Genomic DNA, 19,426 nt, shown 5'->3' on the forward strand with positions numbered 1-19,426 from the left:
GGCAGAGGACTACTACTTTTTATTGTAAGCCTAATACTAGCTGGCTTTTCAAACTATGGAAAAATTAACATGAGAAAGAAAATTTGGAACATTTTAAGGATACTTTATCATAAGCCTAGAAGAAAAAGAATTAGACTCTCATCAGCTTTTAACAATTTCACAGCTTTCTAAACTGCTCACAATAGTTACAGTAAAAGATTACAAACATACCTGACTCAAGGTACTTCTTTAATGATTCTTCAAGTGAAGGAACAGGCAGTGATGGAAGAGAATCCTGGTACTGAAATGTTCGTTCTTCAGCTGACTTAACCAACTGATTTTCCATGATGAAATCACAATAGGAAAACTAAAAAAAAAAAAAAAAAAGCCCTCACAACTTCAACCTCATAAGTATTCTTACATAAGCTAGTTCAAATTCACTAAACCAATATTTAGGGACTACAGCACATCCAGGACTTAGTCCTAGTCCTTAATAAATTCATAAATTTGTCAGAGACAGAACCAATTAAAAAAAAAAGTGCAGACTGAAGGGAAGTAGAGTTTGCTACCCCACAATAAGCCTTTTTTGGGATATTGATTATTTTAAGCGGATTCTTTTTAAGAAACAAAAGATTCTTAAAAACCTCTGACCTTCCCTCTAACTGCCTGAAAGAATTCAGATAGAGGACCTGATCCAGGAAGGGAGCTATCATCATGTATAAGTATAGTTTAATATGAACTAAGTATGATAGACAGGGAGGAACCTAATAAGGCATTTGAACATAGTCCTCCCTGTGTCCTATTGTTAAAGATAACCCAGCAAACATTTATTTACCAAACATTTGCTTTTCCACCTCCATGTGAATTGCCTTCCTCTCCTCTGAAGTCCCAAATCACAACCTCCCCCCACCCCCGCCCCACTTCTCCTTCGTTCAAGAAGGCATACAAACCCTAAGTCCCAGATCTATCCTTAGGTCCCATATCCTTACAGAATTCCCATATGTACATACATAATAAATTTGGTTATTTTCTCCTGTTAACCTGTCTGTTTGATTATTGGACCAACCAGAAGAATTTAGAATGGTAGAAGAAAAATTATTTTCCCTCCCTCACAACTCAGTGCTAAAAGTCACAGAATGATTAGTGGCCACCATAATTATCACTTATTGAGTACCTACTATTTGCCAAATATTGCAGTAGGTGTTATAGAAGACATGTTATCTGCCTGATCTTCATGTTATCTCTTACAGGTAATATTCACTGCCATTTTACATGTGAAGAAACCAATACTTAGATTTAATAACTTGCTTAAGATCAAACTAACAACTCAAACCTGGATCTGTTTGACCACAATCTTCCCCTACACAAAGGCCACATGATATTGGGGGAGGGGACCTGTCGCAAATCTAAATGGGTGGGTAGAATTCAGATGTGTACCACAGGATGATGGGCTGAGAGAGAGAATTCTGAAGAGCAAAGTATGAAGAGGTACGAACAGTCATCCAACTGTAGAGTTACAGAATATTACACAATACACAAAATCACTTGACAAGTTGCTGTAACCTCATTGTGCAGATACTGTGAGGCCTACACAGAATGGTGTCTAGTATCCCAAAGAATTCTTGAACATTTTCACAACTGTATTAATTTTCATCAGAGAAATCAAACTAACCCAAAATGTGAATAAGGTGTACAAGTGCTAAATGAAAAATGAGATCTCTCAAAAAAGCCTTTATATTAAATTTTATATTAAAATAGCAATTGAGAAATCAAAGAACATTAATGTTGAATAAGAATTTCCTGTCCTTTCAATACTACCTTTTAAAATGAACACCAAAGTCAAATAAAATATTCCACTCATAAAAGCTTACAGAATAAAGCATTATCAAAAACAATGGTGTGACAGACTGTTTTCAGCCAATATAAATTTCTTCCTTCTTTCTTAAGAGAATCCTGAGTTTTAGTGGGGTTATACAGCCACACAGCTAGATCTTTCCTACTCTCTCTTGGAGATCAGTATGATTTGGGGATGCATGTGACACCTCCCGGTCATACCCCTATAAAAATCTACATGTGTTCTACCTGTGCCTTCTCTCCTTCTCACTGCCCAGCAAGCAGGTAGTACTAACTGGAACAGCACCTTGGACCCATGTATGGAAGACATGTACAGGCATATCTTGGAGATATTGCCAGTTCGGTTCCATACAGCAATAAAGTGAGTATCATAATAAATCGAGTTGTAATCTTTTTTGCTGGTGCAGGGTCTTGCCTTCAATTTGTACAAAACACAGTATCTGTGAAGCACAATAAAACAAAGCACAATAAAAACAAGCAATGCCTGTATTGAGGTTGTCAGAATCTTCCTACTATCCCTGGACTCCTCCCTGCAGATACTGTTTCCCCGAAAATAAGACCTAGCCAGACCATCAGCTCTACTGCATCTTTTGGAGCAAAAATTAATATAAGACCTGGTCTAATAAAATATAATATAATATAATATAATTTAATATAATATAATACCGGGTCTTTATAATATAACATAAGGCCGGGTCTTATATTAACTTTTGCTCCAAAAGACGCAGTAGAGCTGATGGCCCGGCTAGGTCTTATTTTCGGGGAAACACGGTACATGGGGGGAAAAAAAACACCAAAAAAACAAAATAAAACATTTGTCTTATTCATGCTATTGTATTTTGGGCTTTGTTAAGCTAGAAGAGCTTAGCCTATACCACTAATATAAAAAGATAATCAAAAAAACGAGATACAACAAAGATCTCATAGTTTCTCACTTTCTTCCTGTCTTATGACTTTGGCTGCACTTCCCTTCCACCATCCCTAAACATGGCTTTAGACCTAATGGAAATGTAGATCTGGGTTCAAATATCAACTCTGCCAGTTTCTAGCCATGTGCCCCTGGGCAGCTAACTTTAACTGAATTTCCTTATCTGTAGACAAGATAATCATATGATCAGACAGAGCTGTTTTAGGACTTATAAAACAAAAATGACTGCAAAAGAACATTATAAAAACAATCTAGTTGATACAACCGTATTACGCTAGGCAGAGTTTCTATGAATGTCCCCCCCTCCAATTCCACCCTCTCTAATCCCCAGAACCTGTGAATATGAGATTATCACTTCCATGATTATGATAGTGTTATTTTACACAGCACAACTGACCTTCAAAATAGGAAGATTATCCAGGTGGGCCTAATCTAATCACTTCAGCCATTAGGAGCAGAAAGTTTTCTCCCGCTGGTGACAGATGAGTGGGGGACATTAAATGCAAGAAAAGGATTGGAGGTGCTGTCTGGCTTTGAAGATGCAGGTGGTTTTAAGGAACTTCGAGAGACCCCAGCTGACAACCAGTAAGGAAATGGGGACTTCAGCCCTGCAACTTCATGGAAATGAATTCTGACGACAAAGTCAACGATCCTGGAGGTGGATTCTCCCCCAGAGTCTCTAGAAAAGAGCCTAGAACTACAGAAACCTTTATTTCAGTTTTTTGAGATGCTAAACAGAGTACCCAGCTAAACATACCGAGACTACTGATTCATAGAAGCTGAGATAATACATTTGTGTTTTTTTAACTGTTACATTTGTGATAAATTGTTATGGCAGCAATAGGAAACTAATACATATATATAGGAAAGATAAGCTATTCTCTGTCTTCCACCCTGCCATTTAATAGACTCTAGGAAACTGAGACCAAGAGTACCAATTCCTTATCCACTGAAGTCTTAACTAACAAAGAGGTGCACATTAAAGGTATGAAATATAAGATTCTTTCATAAAGGATTGCTTTGAATTCTCAAACACAAACATTAAATAATATAATTCGAAAAGAACTTATACATGCATTAAGATAATGATGACGCTGGGCTTAATTATAGTGGGATTCCTCGGAGCAATAAGATATGGAAAAGAGAATCAAGTACTATAAGTTAATTAAAAAAAAAAGATTGTCACATACCAGTACACCAAGATGAATTGTTTAGGACCACGAAGGAGCCTGTTGGAATAATTCTGTTTTGAGATCACAGGGGTCAGAACTAGGCTGTGACTGTGAGAAGAAAGAAACAAGCTTAATTGCCAGAGGAATAAATTAACAAAAACTGTTGAAAGAAGGAGGCAGGGGGCAGGCCGGTGGCTCAGGTGGTTGGAGCACCCGGCTCCTAACGCTGAGATCGGGGTTGGATTCCCACATGGGCCAGTGAGCTGCGCCCTCTACAGCTAAGACTGTGAACAATGGCTCTCCCTAGAGCTGGGCTGCAGTCCTGCCCTTGGGCTGTCGTGGGCTGCCCAGAGCTGCTGCGAGCGGACCACCCGGGGGAGGCGGAAGGGGAAAAAAAAAAAAAAAAGGTGGAAGACAGGCAATCTAGAGGTTGGGACGCCCCAAGACTCAAACTTTTGGGAAATCACAGCAAACACACGCAAAAACTCCATCTGCTGGAAAGCTGGATAAAAATGACTATAGGGGACAACGGCACTCCCTTCCAATAGACGAACAAACCTACGGGGTACAATGACCCTCCCGGTGCCCCGGTATCTGGTGCGGGAGCCCTGTCCCAGGGCGACGTGGAGCTCAGAGGTCGGCTGCAGAGACTGGCAGCGCAGAGTGGGACAAGAACTCGGAGACTCCTCCCCTCCGCCCAAGGGAAGCTCTGCACACTCGAGAGCCCACAAAGTGAAAGGAATCCAACCCAGCACCACGACGGACCAGCCCAGCAGCCCCACGTCAGGGGTACCTCTCTGACCCCCGCAGGCAAGCTGCCTCTTAACACGGCGCCCTCGCCGAGTCCGGGCACCTCCGCCGCTCGGCACGATTTAACTGTTCCACGCGACCTCACTTCCCCCACCTGGGCCGCGCTCGGGGAGGGACGCGGCGCCGCCTCCGCGGGCCGCCGTGGCCTCACCCACCGCGGTTTCCCCACTCGGCTACCACCGACCACCTCGCGAGCCCGCTCACTTCAGGGGGCGGAGGAGCGGGGAACTGGACGGAAAGCCGCGAGGGTCCGGCGCCGCGGTCACCCGGGAGCGGGGGTTGGACGGCAGCTGCGAGGGTCCCGCCCCACACTTGAGGCCGGGGCGGGCCGGGCCTGCGCTCTGTTGGGACCCGGCCCCGCCTGCCACGGGCCGGCGCTCGAGTCTGGGTGCGGGCCTGGAAGAGGCTACGGGCACGCCAGATGGACTGTCCAAACCCTGCCGGGCAGCAGTTGACTCCTTGCTGCAGCACAGTGCCCAGGCCCGGGACACGGCTGCGCTCCGCCCGAGCAGGTAACTAACTCTCCGGGAGGGACGCAGGGACGATGGCTCAGACCCATTTTCACCCAAGTGGTGCAACACCTGTGTTTCCCTTTGTTTTGGTCCCAGCTGCGGTTTACCAGCCACTCCTCCTTCCCAGTGTGACCGTTTTTTTGCAGCCCCCAAGCAAGAAGTTACACCAACACCTTTTAAAGGAATCTTATTGTTCACCCTATGTCCTGGCAAGAGAACAGTGACCACACTGATACTACCTACCTTACCTCTCTTTCCCTTCATCCGCTGAGGCTGAAGTTTGCAGCGCTCATTCGGTGCCATCCCATGCCTCCCTACCACAGACAGGTCTTGTCCAAGGTCCTTGAAGTCCACTGGGATGCTCACACTGCCAAGTTGATCTAATGTCTTTTATATCACACCAAGAAATGGAGTTTTTTTAACCAGAGTGGAGCTAAGCAAGTTCTAGAGGAAGATCCTAATGTAGTTAATGTAGCTTCACAGGTTAATCTATTTTACATTTACCTTCTGAATTAAAATTTACTGTTTCATTTTAAATACACCCTCCATTTTTTGTGAAAGAAAAAAAAAACAACCAGTAGTTTACAGTGGCTCTGAACTAGGTCAAAAACAAAGAACTAGATTTCAAAATAACATGTCATTACAGGTCCCAGTCCTTTATCGGTCTTTCCCAATTCCCTTGGTAGTAAAATCTGACCTGAATTGAACTGAGGCTGTGTATAACTGAATATTCACTTGGTGTAAATATAAGTTTTCTACAGAAGTATTAATGTGTTTGATTACAGTGCAGCTCCAGCCCTTGCTGGATATGTTGCATGATATATGGCAGATACACCTTTCTAGTAAAGTTCTGAATTCTGAAATGTATCAGGCCAAAGGGTTTCAGACAAGGGGTTGTAAATTTGTACTAGTAATTTCTGAAGCAATAAAGAGCTTTTCTTTCAGTAGACAAGTGCTGTGTTGTGGATAATGTTAAAATTGGCTTATTATTTTTAAACAGAATGATAAAAAGCTACTCAAACCTTCATTGTCCTTTTTTTCATTTCTAGTCAATTTTGGTACCTCTTATTAAGTTTATACATGTTTAATGCCTGTTGGTGGCGTGGAGTTTAAGGTCACTTAGTTTCACTGTCTTTCTCCTAGTCTTGATATTTATTTAAAAGGAAATAAGATATTTCTGTAAAGATTTCTGGATTCTTGAAAAAAAAAATATTGTGGAACTGAATGAATGAGTGGAACAGACTTGAATGTGCAGTGGGAAAAAAAGGTAATCTTTTAAAATATATTAATAAATAGATGTCCCAGGAATCATAAAAATTACATACGGGGTGTGATCAAACACTATAGTGAATGTTTAAATTTAAAAAAAATTACTGCAGTAAAAGACATATTGCCATTAATCCTCCTCAAAATACTCCCCCTCACTTCAAACACACATTCTATCGTTCTTGCCACTTTCTAAAGCAGTTCTGGAAGTCCTCTTTTGTGAGTGTCTTTAGTTGTGTTGTCATGGCTGCCTCCATGTCCTGAATCATTTTGACTTTGGGGAAGAACCAGAAGTCACATGGTACGAGATGCAGTGAATAAGGTGGATAAGGGCACACCATAATGTTGTTGTTTTTTAAGATTTTATTGGGAAGGGGGAACAGGACTTTATTGGGGAACAGAGTGTACTTCCAGGACTTTTTTCCAAGTCAAATTGTTGTCCCTTCAATCTTAGTTGTGGAGGGCACAGCTCAGTTCCAGGTCCAGTTGCCGTTGCTAGTTGCAGGGGGCGCCGCCCACCATCCCTTGTGGGACTTGAGGAGTTGAACTGGCAACCCTGTGGTTGAGAGCCCACTGGCCCATGTGGGAATCAAACCAGCAGCCTTCGGAGTTAGGAGCATGGAGCTCTAACCGCCTGGGCCACCGAGCTGGCCCCATGTTTTTATTTGACAGAAATTGCCGTACACAAGAAACAATGTATGACACGGAGCATTGTAATGATGGAGGATGATTTAAATGGCACAGTTTAAAACACACCTTCTCTCAACCATAGCGCACACCTGATTGAGTGCATCGAAAAAGTTGAAACTTGTCACATACTATTACTGAGGTTCTATATGCCACTTCCCATATTGAAGATCCCTGCCTTTCCGTTGGATGGCACTCGTCAACAACATTCATCATATTTTGTGATCACATCGGAAAGGCTCCATGTTACACATCGATTCTGCAATACGGCAATTTCTGTCAAACAAAAACATTATGGTGTGTCTTCATCCACCTTATTCACCAGATATGGCACCGTGCGACTTCTGGCACTTCCCCAAAGTCAAAATGACAATGAAAGGTAAACGTTTTGAATCAGTTCACATGGAGGCAGCCACGACAGCACAACTAAAGACACTCATAAAAGAGGACTTTCAGAACTGTTTCAGAAAGTGATAAGAACTATGGGATAAGTGTGTTCGAAGCAAGGGGGAAGTATTTTGAGGGGGATTATTGGCAATGTATCTTTTACTGCAATAATTTTTTTTAATTTAAACGTTCATGTATTTTTTATCACACCTTGTACAAGTAATTTGTTTTTATTCAAAATGCATACTATATATTTTAATGGAAGATTACAAATTATGTTCTGTTCAGGTTAAATTTGAACTAGTCTGCATTTCTTAGAATAGGGTGTGAGATTTTTGGCTAGTGAGGAAGATGTTTCAGTCACATGAGTATATTGATAATAAGATATTGTCCCAAGTTTAAAAATAATTGTGAGTCAAAATATTTTTCTGGAGAAATAGTTGTAAGTACTACAAGTGATAAGTTTTTTTAAAATTGCCATAAAAGATCTTCCATTTTTAGTCCTACACAGCTCTTTTTCAGTATGCCCCAAATAGAAAAAACTCTCACAGACAGGTCTGAATAAGTTCCACCATAAAAAGTATACAAATACTAGAAGTTTACATTCTGATCTGCATAGCTAGCTTACTACTAAGACTTATAACTCTAAGAAGTAATGAGGTGTAGTATAAATGGCTCTAATCTATGGGACGCTAGATCTTTAACCTACTTTCATTCCAATGTGTAAAATGAACATATTGATGAAATAATTATGTGATCTTATTTTTAATGGGGGAGAGGGGCCATAGAGACGTGGTTATTTGGGAAGAAGCCAAAGCAAATTAAAGTATGCTTGATGCGAAGAGGTCAACCTGACATTAAAAATTAGGTCCACTACCAACAGTAGATGAACATAAAAAGGTCTCTTTTTATCACTAATCATTTATTTGGGGTTGCCTCTGATGATACTTACTGTATATAAAATTTTACCACCAAAATCGTATGGAAGAGTTAAGACAACTATGTTTTTATATTTCAGAAAAATTTCTTATCACTAAACAGAATATTATTTTTTAAAAATTTAACAGCTTTATCAAGATATAATTTACATGCCATAAAGTTCATCCATTTTAAAGTATATAAATCAGTGACTTTTACCATATTCACAGGGTTTTGTGCACCATAATCTAATTTTAGAACATTTTAATCATCCCCCCAAAAAACACTGTATCCATTAGCAATCACTCCTCACCCACCATCACCACCACCTCTTCTTTAGAGAAATGTCTGCTCAGATTCTTTACCCATTTTTAAATTGGGTTATATGTCTTTTTGTTGTTGAGTTGTAGGAGTTCTTTATATATTTTGCATACAAATTCCTTATCAGATATATGATTTGCAAATATTTTTCTCCACTCCTGGGGGTTGTCTTTTCACTTTCTTGATAGTATCCTTTGAAGCACAAATGTTTTTCATTTTAATGATGGCCTACTGATCAATCTTCTTTTATCATGTGATTTTGATGTTGTAGCTAAGAAATCATCACCTAAGCCTAAGATCATAAAGACTTACTCTTGTGTTTTCTTCTAAGAGTTTTATAGTTTTCGCTCTTATACCTATGATCCACATTAAGTTACTTCATATGAGTGGTGTGAAGTATGTGTCCAAATTCATTCTTTTGCATGTAGAAATTCAATTGGCTTAACACCATTCATTGAAAAGACTATTCTTTCCCCATTGAACTGGCTTGGCCCCTTTTTTAAAAGTCAATGGACCATAAATGAAAGGGTTTATTTCTTCATTCTCAACTCTATTTTGTTCATCTATATGTCTGTCCTATGCCAGTACCAGAGGCTGTATGTCCTTAGACAAATTATATTATCAAGAATCTAACTTTGAAAAATCATCTGAGAAAATGGTCACCCATGGAATAGTGGGTGATGTACCCGATTGTGTTTCATTATGTTTGCTGTCATTTAAACCTGACCTTTTTAAAAAAATTTTTTGGAATATTTTTCAATTTTTAGTTGTGTTATATATAAAATTAACAATATGAAATGTACCAATAACAATATAAAAATTTTTAGTCTATCAGTAAGCATTAACTGCTTAGGGGAAAATGTTAGAATGTTGTCACGCTGCATTCCCACGCAGCACGAGTTGTCCCCTCGTGCCTATCCCTAAAGAAAAAAGAGTCTGTGAGACTGTTCCTTTCAGGGACTTTGCTTCACCGTTGTGCTTACACTTCATGTCTCTCTGTTTGGCCCTCAAAAGATGGCTGGTCAGTCAGTGACGGGTAATATTCCTCACAGAAGGAACAACCCAAGCCAGGCTCAACTGCGCGGGGACCACCAGAAGAATTCACGGGGTCGATAGAGGTGGGCACAGCCTGCTCTCCTTCCCCGCCCAGCTAAGGAGAGCTTCTGCCTGTGTGGCTATATTCCTTCCCACAACCTGCTTGGGAAGTGAGTCAATGATGTGATAACATCAGTTCTCCTTCCATTCTTAACAATAAGTTTCAGCATAAAGGATTTGTCCCTGGGGAGGCACATACCATAATTGTTAAGCATCATGGGACTTTCTATTCCAGCTGTTTGCAGGCAAGGGTGATTGGTTTGAATCAGTTTTCTGGTATGATGTATGAGACTCACAGACCGTGGAGAAAACAATACTACTTCCTTGTGTGTTCATCAATAAAAGCCACAAGGCAGCCCGATTCGGGACTCTGAGTCCTTTGAGGCTGCGAGACCCTTTGCTCCCTGTTGCGTAACTTTCTTGATTTCTGTTTATTTCTTAACCCTTTGCTGCCCCTTCTCATTCTCTCACTGCCTGTGCTGCACTGGACGCAACATTAGAACCTGAAGATGACTTGTAATTTGTTACCTTTGTAATACACTGAGAATTTTGTCTTTTAAATATTTGCATTTCATATTAGTTTATGCCTCATATCCTGATATATGCCTTATGATATACTTTGCCTATTAAAAATACATGTACATTTTCTTTGAAGTATATTGGTGTTGCATTATTTAAAATATTTCTGAGTACTTAACTATCATTCTGCTTTTTTTTTTTCTTTCTATCCTTAGATATCAGAAAGGTTACCATAAACCAAACAGGGCATTCCATTTTGGGTTTATACAAAAGGGAAGGTTTCATGTTACTCTGTGCTATTTCATCATGGCACCTTTAACAACTTGCAACTCTTCCGAGCTCCAGTTTTTTATTTTGTTTAGTTTGGTCTTTGCCTATCATGCTTGTGACTGAAATTAAATTCTAACACTTAAAATTACCAAGTACTTTTTGAAGGTCCTGTAATAAGGATTCTCATATCAGCCATGAGATGAGATGAAGTCACCCCTTATGTCACACATTCTTGTGAGTGTGGAACTTAAAAACATGGGAAGCACGAATAATTGGAATTTACCTTTAGTATATACTAAGTAATTGATATTTGTAAAGATCTGAAATGTTGCATGGTCTGAGTACCCTTTGTAATGTCAGAAATATGAAATTATGCTCTATATAGTCTTAGATCAAGCATCACTCATTGTAATTTTATTCTTGAGAATCCTTATATTATTACAAAGTAGTGGCACACAAAGTATGGTTTGATGTTTGTATTGCCATCCTTGATATCAAGAAGCTGAAGGAGGATTTCCATTTCAGCTCCAAAGACCATGCTTGTCTTTTTCCTCCTTGTGATAGCATCCTTTTTCTACCATGTCAAGTTCATCAAACATAATTAACATACAAGGGACTTGGGATACACACTGTAATAAGATCTCAATTGAAGTGAAGTTAATTAAACACAAAGCCCTTTCTTTATTATTTTTCCAGTCACTGATTACCTTTCTAACACAAACTGATAAGGTTACTGTGCTTCTTTGAAGAGGTAGTTTCATTGTTTTTTTAGAGCCTGGTGGAACCATCTGTTCCTTATTGAAACTTCTTTTTTTTTAATTAAAATTTATTGGGGTGACAATTGTTAGTAAAGTTACATAGATTTCAGGTGTACAATTCTGTAATACATCATCTATTTATAATATTGTGTGTTCACCACCCAGAGTCAGTTTTCCTTCCATCACGATATATTTGACCCCCTTTATCCTCATCTACTATCCACCTCCCCCCTTACCTTCTGGTAACCACTAGTTCAGTGGTTACCTTGTTGAAACTTCTAACAACCACTGATTTCACCTATCCTGACATTCCCTGCCTAGCTTTACTTCAGTTACATATTTCCGATATCTTTAAAATATGTAGCATATTTGTAGTGTCTTTTAAGCTTTCCCTTTTCTTAATTCAGAGGATTCTCTAAAGCCATCTGTGTTTTTATTATTTGTTTGTTTGTTTTTATTTCTTTGTCTTGTCTACTTCTGGGCACATCAACTCTCATGGGCACATAGGATACACATTAGGTGTAGCCCGTCCTCTAACATGTCTCAAAAGCAGTAAGTTGACGTTTCTTTGCCTTGAAACATTCAGAGGACATGTTCAGTAAATATTTGTGTTTAAAATCTGGAGCTCAAGACAAAGTTTGTATGAGGGTGCAAAGAAAATACAGTTATCCTATGAAATTCCAGGGAATAAAGAGCAGTGAGCTTTTTAAAGGCAGAACTCCACTCTCCACAGCGCTCCCTGCGTCTCCCTAGCTGGTATCTGTGGTTGTTCCCCACAGTAACTCATTACTGTCCACCGAAGTATTGAGTTCCTTACCTAAACTAAGGTGAGGAAAAGTTCTTTGAGTTCGACTGGAACAAACTTAAATCTTCAAAAGGGAAATAATCAGAAATGTTAAGACAAAATGTGTAGAAATGGTAATGCAAAATATAAACATCCTGACAGCTACAAGGTTGGTGCAAAAGTAATTGTGGTGTAAAAGGTTAAAAATATTAATAATTGCAAAAACCACAATACTTTTGCACCGACCTAATAAAACCTAGCCACAAATTGGCTTGCCTTGTACTGCTGAGTACCTGTCTCAGCACATTCTAAAATAGTAATTCTCAAAAGGGGGTGATTTTGCCCACCATGGGATATTTGGCAATGTCTGGAAACATTTTTTATTATCACAACTGTAAGTGGGGATGTTATTGGCATTTAGTGTGTAGAAACCAAAGATCCTGCTAAATTTCCTATGCAGGACAGCTCCCTACAAAAAATAATAATTGTCCTGCTTAAAATGTTGACAGTGCCGAGGCTGAGAAACCCTGGTCTAAGTAGATGTGTGAGATGAATGAGTTTCAACCATGCTGTTTGGCCTTCCAGCCCCAGATGATTTTGGTTGGTATTGTTATATACGGGGAACTCTGCCAAACTCCAGGATCAATCTTGAAATCAATTCTAATTCAATGTACCCAGTATTTTTTCAGCCTGATGACCAACTTATTTTTTCCTATTGGTGGGAACTCCAACTCTGATAATTTTCTGTGCAGAGAAAGTAAACCAAATACCTAGTCAATGATTAAAATTTTATTAAGTAGGGAGGTGGCTTTCTCTACCTTCCCAGTTCTATTTGATGACTTGGGTGCCCCTAAGAGAAAAATATCGCAGACTTCCATCACTAGTTTTCAAATATCAATAATGTAAAAGTTGTCTTAAAGAAGTCACTAACAGGTCTTTATTTAGCATCTACTGAATGCCTAATATTCTGCAAAAAACTATAGAGGATTTTTTTTTAAAGTATCATCTTCACTAGTTTTATGTTAATGTCTTGCCTTCAGCGTATCATTGAGGCCCTCCCAAGGAGCCACCACATGAAATTTAAAGTACGCTTTACAAATGTGAAAAATTAATTAGTTCATTGCATCACATACAATGTCTCCTATAATGTCCCACATTAACACTTTCTCTTAGGGTTGAGTTCAGGGACAGTTTTGGAATGGTTCCTCCTTTTTTTTTTTTTGCCCCTCCACTCCCCAATTTGTAAGCCATTGTTTCTCAGTCTAGTTGTGTAGGAACACAACTCCGTGGCCCATGCTGGTATCATGAGCCTTGCACTTCCTCCCCCCCACCCTCCACCCCGCCCCCACCCCTGGCTGAGGCAGTCGGTTGCCGGTGGTTGGTGGGCCACTCACAGCAGCTAACGTTGGCTGCCAGCCGCTCACGATGGCTGCTGGCTACTCACACCAGCTACCAGCCACCAGCCGCTCACGGTAGCACACATGTCAGCACACAGCAGCTCACACTCACCTCCGGCTGTTCAGCGTTAGGAGCACCGCGCTCCAACTGCTTGAACCACGGGCCGCCCAGTTCCTCTTTTCTGATAATAAGATTTTAACAACTTATTGGGTTTCCTTGAAGCTACAGCTGCCAGGAACTTGGCAGAATTTCAATCACAGAAACAGTGTCCTTTGTTCTTCCTATATTTATTTTGTTGTTGTTGTTGAAATCGATTTCAAAAAATCCTGTGCAATAAGAGGGAAGGGTGGGAAAGAAGTTGGAACCAAGAGGTGGAAAAAAGTATATGCAATTAAAGAGTGTAGAAAGAAATGTACATGCCAAAATATTTGGAGAATATGATGTGTCTTTAAAACTGAGTGCTAGGGGATGTTGTATAATTCATAAATACTAGTGCCACAGCATTTTAAAACATGGGTGAGATTATCATGAGCTCTGTCAGAGAAAATTTGAAATAGATGAGCCACAAAGGAAGTGTGTCAATTGGTAAGAAGGGAGGATAGATGGTGCTAATTGATGAAGAGCCTTGACTGCTACAAACCACACACATACAATTTTAAAACTGGAACTATCACCTTCCATTTTGAAAATAAAAGACAGAGATCCCAGGGGTTCTCTCCCCACTGCCAAGAGAGTCGAGAAGGCCGATGTCCTTATTCTTGGCTCTTTCTGCTCTACCTTTCAAGATTTCTCTGGGCAAGAAGAAGCCATTCTAGGTGTATAAGCTAGAACGTGATTTAGAAAGTGTAGCAGAGTGAAGGATACATTGTGAAGAGAGAGAACCACAGAGAAGTCTTTAATTTTCAAGAAGGAATTTATTACTGAAGGAAAAAGAGAGCTTGCTCCCCAGAAAGCCCTCCCAGTGCCCTGCTGCATTATTGTTATAGTTTCTGAACTGCAAAAGGCAAGATCAAAATACAGAAGTCCCTATTTATCAGGACTGGGATCTTTCTAGAAGTGTTATGAATGTTCCATTTAAGTTACATCTGTGTCCTCTGGGCTGTCTCACCTGACTTGGAAGACAGCTGGTTTCCATTCCTTGATTACTTCATATTCAAAACTAAGGCAAATTAGATATTAATAATATGGATTTACACAAAGATAAACTAAGGGTTTTCTTATGTATTTAATAGACGATTCTCTTAAGTAGCAACCTCTCTAGTGTCTAGAATATATGATTCCATGTCATCACCACTTTTCAGGAAAATGAAAGGCACTAAAAGATGCCTTTTCCCACATTTTGGAGAGTGAATTTGAATACCACGAATTTAATGCTTGTGTTTATTACTTAATTTAAAATATTTTTTGAGGAAACATTCCATTTAATCAGGCACTAAAAGAAGAAAGTCAGAGCTCTTCCTTAATAACAGCTTTTCAACTGAGAAACAGAAACTTGACAACTTGGTGAAGTTTTTACGGCAAAACTTTTAACGACCTACTTGCAGGCTGGTACAAATAAAATAGTTTTGAAGCACAAAGATTAAAAATATGCTATTAGTGTTTGCAAATGTATCAACTTTTAGTCAACATTGTTTTCTTGCTTTATTGAGGCAAATATATTTCATATAAAGTACTGAGAATGCCTGAGATGTTTCCTGTGTCTCTTCTGGTTTTTGAGATTTATCTGGGTCCACAAAACTTTAGGGCTATATTTTGTCCAGATAGAATTCTGAAGATGAGACTATACTATTCTCGAAGAAACAATGGACTTTTATAAGTAGATTTCAGAATAGCCTTAGGGAACTCCGAGATTCCACAGCGGGACCATTGTAATTCAGATGATGTGGGGTGAGGCAGGGTAATACACTCACAGCACTCGTGGGAAATCTACTTCTGCTGCTAACAGATGTGTTCTTGAGCTAATCATTCAAACCCTAGGTAGACGTCAGCATTCTCTGGGAAACAAAATGATTGCTGTCTGAGCTCCATGGTCCCTACCTACTTTATAGTTCTGAGAAACTCCCAATAAGCTTTACAAGGTGTCCTTAAACAGGGCTCATTGTACTGTGTCTCTCACTGGGCAGAAATCCCATGGGATGTTGGATGGCGTGCGCATGATTTCCACTCCATCACGTGAAACTTGTAGGATTCCTTAGACAACAAAATGGGTTCCACCATCTCTTGGGTCTGCTCTCCACTCTTTCTTACATACAAACTCCTGTAGGAAACCTTTCTTAGTATTCCCCTTTTGTTCTTTTCTCGCCTCTTCACCAGCAACCCAGGATGATTGCACAACCCATTTCCTCGCAGATCTTTTCCACTGCCCATCCCTTTCTAATTATTGTGAACCATTCTCAGCTGCAATTTCACGGTAAAGGCCTGTGCTGCTGAAGTTGGTTAACTGGGACAGTTGATGTGATGGGCAGTTTGATGCATTTGTTAACATTGGCCTTAAACTCCACTTTCTTGTTAGCATTTCAAATACTTTGAATTCCACTTTGGTGTACATAAAGTTCATTTCTTTATCTTTTATAAATACTGACTGAGCACAGCTCCTACCCGTGTTCAATACAGATGCAAATCAACAAGTCAGTTCTGTATGTTCCAATTTCCTTTTGGCGTAGATATGACAGCTCACAGAAGGTGGAACACCTAAGGCTTTCTTTGTTGTGTTTCATGGTGAAGCCTGTCTATTGTGAAAAATAATCATAGTCTGTCAAGTGTGCATTTGACATTCTGCTTGTATAGTTGTAAGCGTTGTATTTTGTATCTTTTCATTACTTATACAATTCTGGATTTAATGCTATCCTTTGCCTTAATATTTGCTTTTAAACAAAAATTCAACATAGGGCATGTATCATTTTATTAGACACACTGCATGTCTCTAACATAATGCCAAGCCAAAGTGGGTGCTGCTTGAATTTTTATATGTGAAAAAAGAAAAAAACATACTGGGCAAGAGCTATTATCTCTGAATTGTAAGAATATAGATTATTTTTATTTCTTTATAGTCTTCTACATTTCCATATTGCCTAACATAAATAATTTTATACATACGTACATACATGTATATTTATGTATATGTAAACACATGTACACATATTATATATATATAGTGTATGTATATATCAATATCCACATACATATTTTTGTAGGAACTCAGGATATCATATGTTCTTATATCTTATATCATATGGTCTTCAGAAAGATTATGTGCTATTATCTTTGTAAGAGGACACTCATCAGAAGCCCAGACATATTAAGTTAATATTAATAATATAATCTACAATTATACAAATAGGAAAGGATGGAGGAGGGAGCATAAATAAGATTTTTCCAGCTACAAGTTTTGTATTTTTTCAGTTGAAATAAACATGACAAATGAAAGTGTGGAACCACACTTTGCTCCAGCAGTGTGTGTGTTCGTGTGTGTGTGTGTGTGTGTGTGTGTGTGTGTCCTACTTTGTGTTAAATCTCTGGTATTCCAGAACTTAACATAAAGTGTAGCCTAAGCTTTTGTGTGTGTATGTCTACTGTCTTTAATCAATTTGAAAATGTTTGTCCTTTTTTATATTTAAGAGTGTCTTATACAGTAAAATTCATATATCAGACTCTCAATAATAATAATTCTTTAAAGAAAATATAACAAAACATTAACAGCGATTGATTCTGGATTGTGGGTTAGTGCTTTCCTTCTAATTTATATTTTCCTATATTTTTCTTTTTAACTTTTTATTTATTTATTTTTTTCAAGTGTGTTTTTCCAGGACCCATCAGCTCCAAGTCAAGTAGTTGTTTTAATATAGTTTTACAGGATGCAGCTCACAGTGGCCCATGCATGGATCAAACTGGCAAGCTTGTTGTTATTAGCACTGCGCTATAACCAACTGAGCTAACCGGCCACCTGTTTTTCTTATTTTCTATGACTATTTAATAGTTTACCATTAATCAAAACTGATTTCTTTATAAAAGGGGAGATTAATATTCCTGAATTCATGTTTTATTTCTCGAGTGGGAGGAAATGTTCTTTTATTTAACAAGGAAAAATATATAGTCAGAGTAAATATAATATTTAACATTATAATTAATTGCTTTAAAATTTTTTTCTATCAGACTCCTTTAATAATCTGTTAAAAGTTATGAAATCTCCCCTTAGAAAAATACAAATATACATATAGAAAGAAAATGTTGTAAAAATTTCTGGAGGGTCACTGAAGCTCATTCTTTTAAACCTTCTCAGTATTGCTCAAAGCATGGGCTACAATTTTCATCAGAATACCTGGGATGTGCATATGAAATGCAGATTCCCAGCCTTGCCCAGACTCTCTGAATTGGAGCAAGGAGTGGAGCTCAGGAATCTGCCTCTTTAACAAGGTAGTCCTTCCCCACCATTCCAAGCAAATGGAATGCACACCAAGTGTGAGAATCTCAGGTCCTAGGTGTCAATTTGAGTGAATTTTTGCATATGATATAAGGTAAAGGTCAAACTTTATTCTTTTGCATGTCAATATCTAGTTTTGCCAAAAATATTTTTTGAAAAGACTGTCTTCCCAAGTGAGTGGTCTTGACACTCTTGTCAAAAATCATTCGACCACATACGTAAACATTTGTTTCTGGGCTCTTTATTCTAGTCCATTGGTCTCTATGTCTATCTTCATGCTAGTATCACACTGTTTTCACTACAGTAGCTTTTGTAATAAGTTTTGAAATCTGGAACTGTGAGTCTTCCAAATTTATTTTTTTCTTCATGATTGTTTTGGCTATTCAGTGTCCCTTGAGATTCCATGTGAATTTCAGTATGAACTTTTCTATTTCTGCAAAATGATCATTGGGATTTTGATAGGAATTGCATAAAACTGTAGATCACTTTGGGAAATAGTGACATCTCAACAATATTAAGCCTTCCACCCATGTACATGGGGTGCCTTTCCATTTAGTTACGTCTTCTTTAATTTCTTTCATTAATGTTTTATAGTTTCTTTGTACATGTCTTTCACTTCCTTGGCAAAGTCTATTCCTAAGTGTTTTATTCTTTTTGATGCTATTGTAAATGGAATTGATTTCTCAGTTTCGTTTTTGTATTGTTCATTGTCAATTTATAGACATGCAGCTGGTTTTGTGTGCTGATTTTCTATTCTGCAGCTCTTCTGAATTCTCTTATTCTAACAGTTTTTCTTTTGGGTTTTGTACATATAAGATCATGTCATCTATAAGCAGGGATAATTTTTCTTCTTCCTTTCCAATTTGGATGTCTTTAATTTCTTTTTCTTGCCTAATGGTTCTGGCTAGAACTTGCAACATTACGTTAAATAGAAATGGTGATATTGGACATCCTTGTATTTTTACTGATTTTGTGGGATAGTCATTTTAAAATTTATGTTTCTTAATTGATATTCTCATTTATTTTCCTGCTTTTCTTAAATTCTTTGTCCATGTTTTACTTTAGCTCTTTGAGAATATTTAACAATTTTTTTAAAGGTCCTCATCTAGTAAGTCCAATGTCTGGGCTTTCTAAGGGATGGTTTGTGTAGATTCATTTTTCCTTTGAATAGGTCAAACTTTCAATTATTTTGTATATCTTGTGGTGGTTTTTTTTCGAAACAGGATATTTGAATATTATAATGTGGTCACCCTGAAAATCAGACTTTCCTCCTTCCCCAGGGTTTGCTGCTACTTTCTTAAAAATTAAAGTCTGTAGTAGTACTTCTATCTAGTGATATCAAGGATAT

The 19,426-nt window shown here is 38.5% G+C and overlaps 1 protein-coding gene across 5 annotated transcripts in view; it reads right to left on the reverse strand.

Annotated features, from left to right (window-relative positions):
* Window positions 1-5,064, reverse strand: part of CROT (carnitine O-octanoyltransferase) — a 45,231-nt gene extending 40,167 nt beyond the window's left edge. The window contains exons 1-3 of one of the 5 annotated variants that reach the window (XM_033088004.1): window positions 4,948-5,064; window positions 3,952-4,041; window positions 211-346 (exon numbers count right to left, since the gene is read on the reverse strand). In XM_033088004.1, the coding sequence (XP_032943895.1) occupies window positions 211-325 (115 nt within the window). In that variant the 5' untranslated portion in view covers window positions 326-346; window positions 3,952-4,041; window positions 4,948-5,064. Of the gene's footprint in view, window positions 1-210; window positions 347-3,951; window positions 4,042-4,491 lie in introns of all 5 variants that reach the window. The other 4 variants (XM_033088003.1, XM_033088000.1, XM_033088001.1 and 1 more) reach the window with 4 other exon arrangements.
* Between the last annotated feature and the right edge of the window lie 14,362 nt (window positions 5,065-19,426).

The sequence above is a fragment of the Rhinolophus ferrumequinum genome, chromosome 20, assembly GCF_004115265.2.
Source record: "Rhinolophus ferrumequinum isolate MPI-CBG mRhiFer1 chromosome 20, mRhiFer1_v1.p, whole genome shotgun sequence".
In the NCBI taxonomy this organism is placed as follows: domain Eukaryota; kingdom Metazoa; phylum Chordata; class Mammalia; order Chiroptera; family Rhinolophidae; genus Rhinolophus; species Rhinolophus ferrumequinum.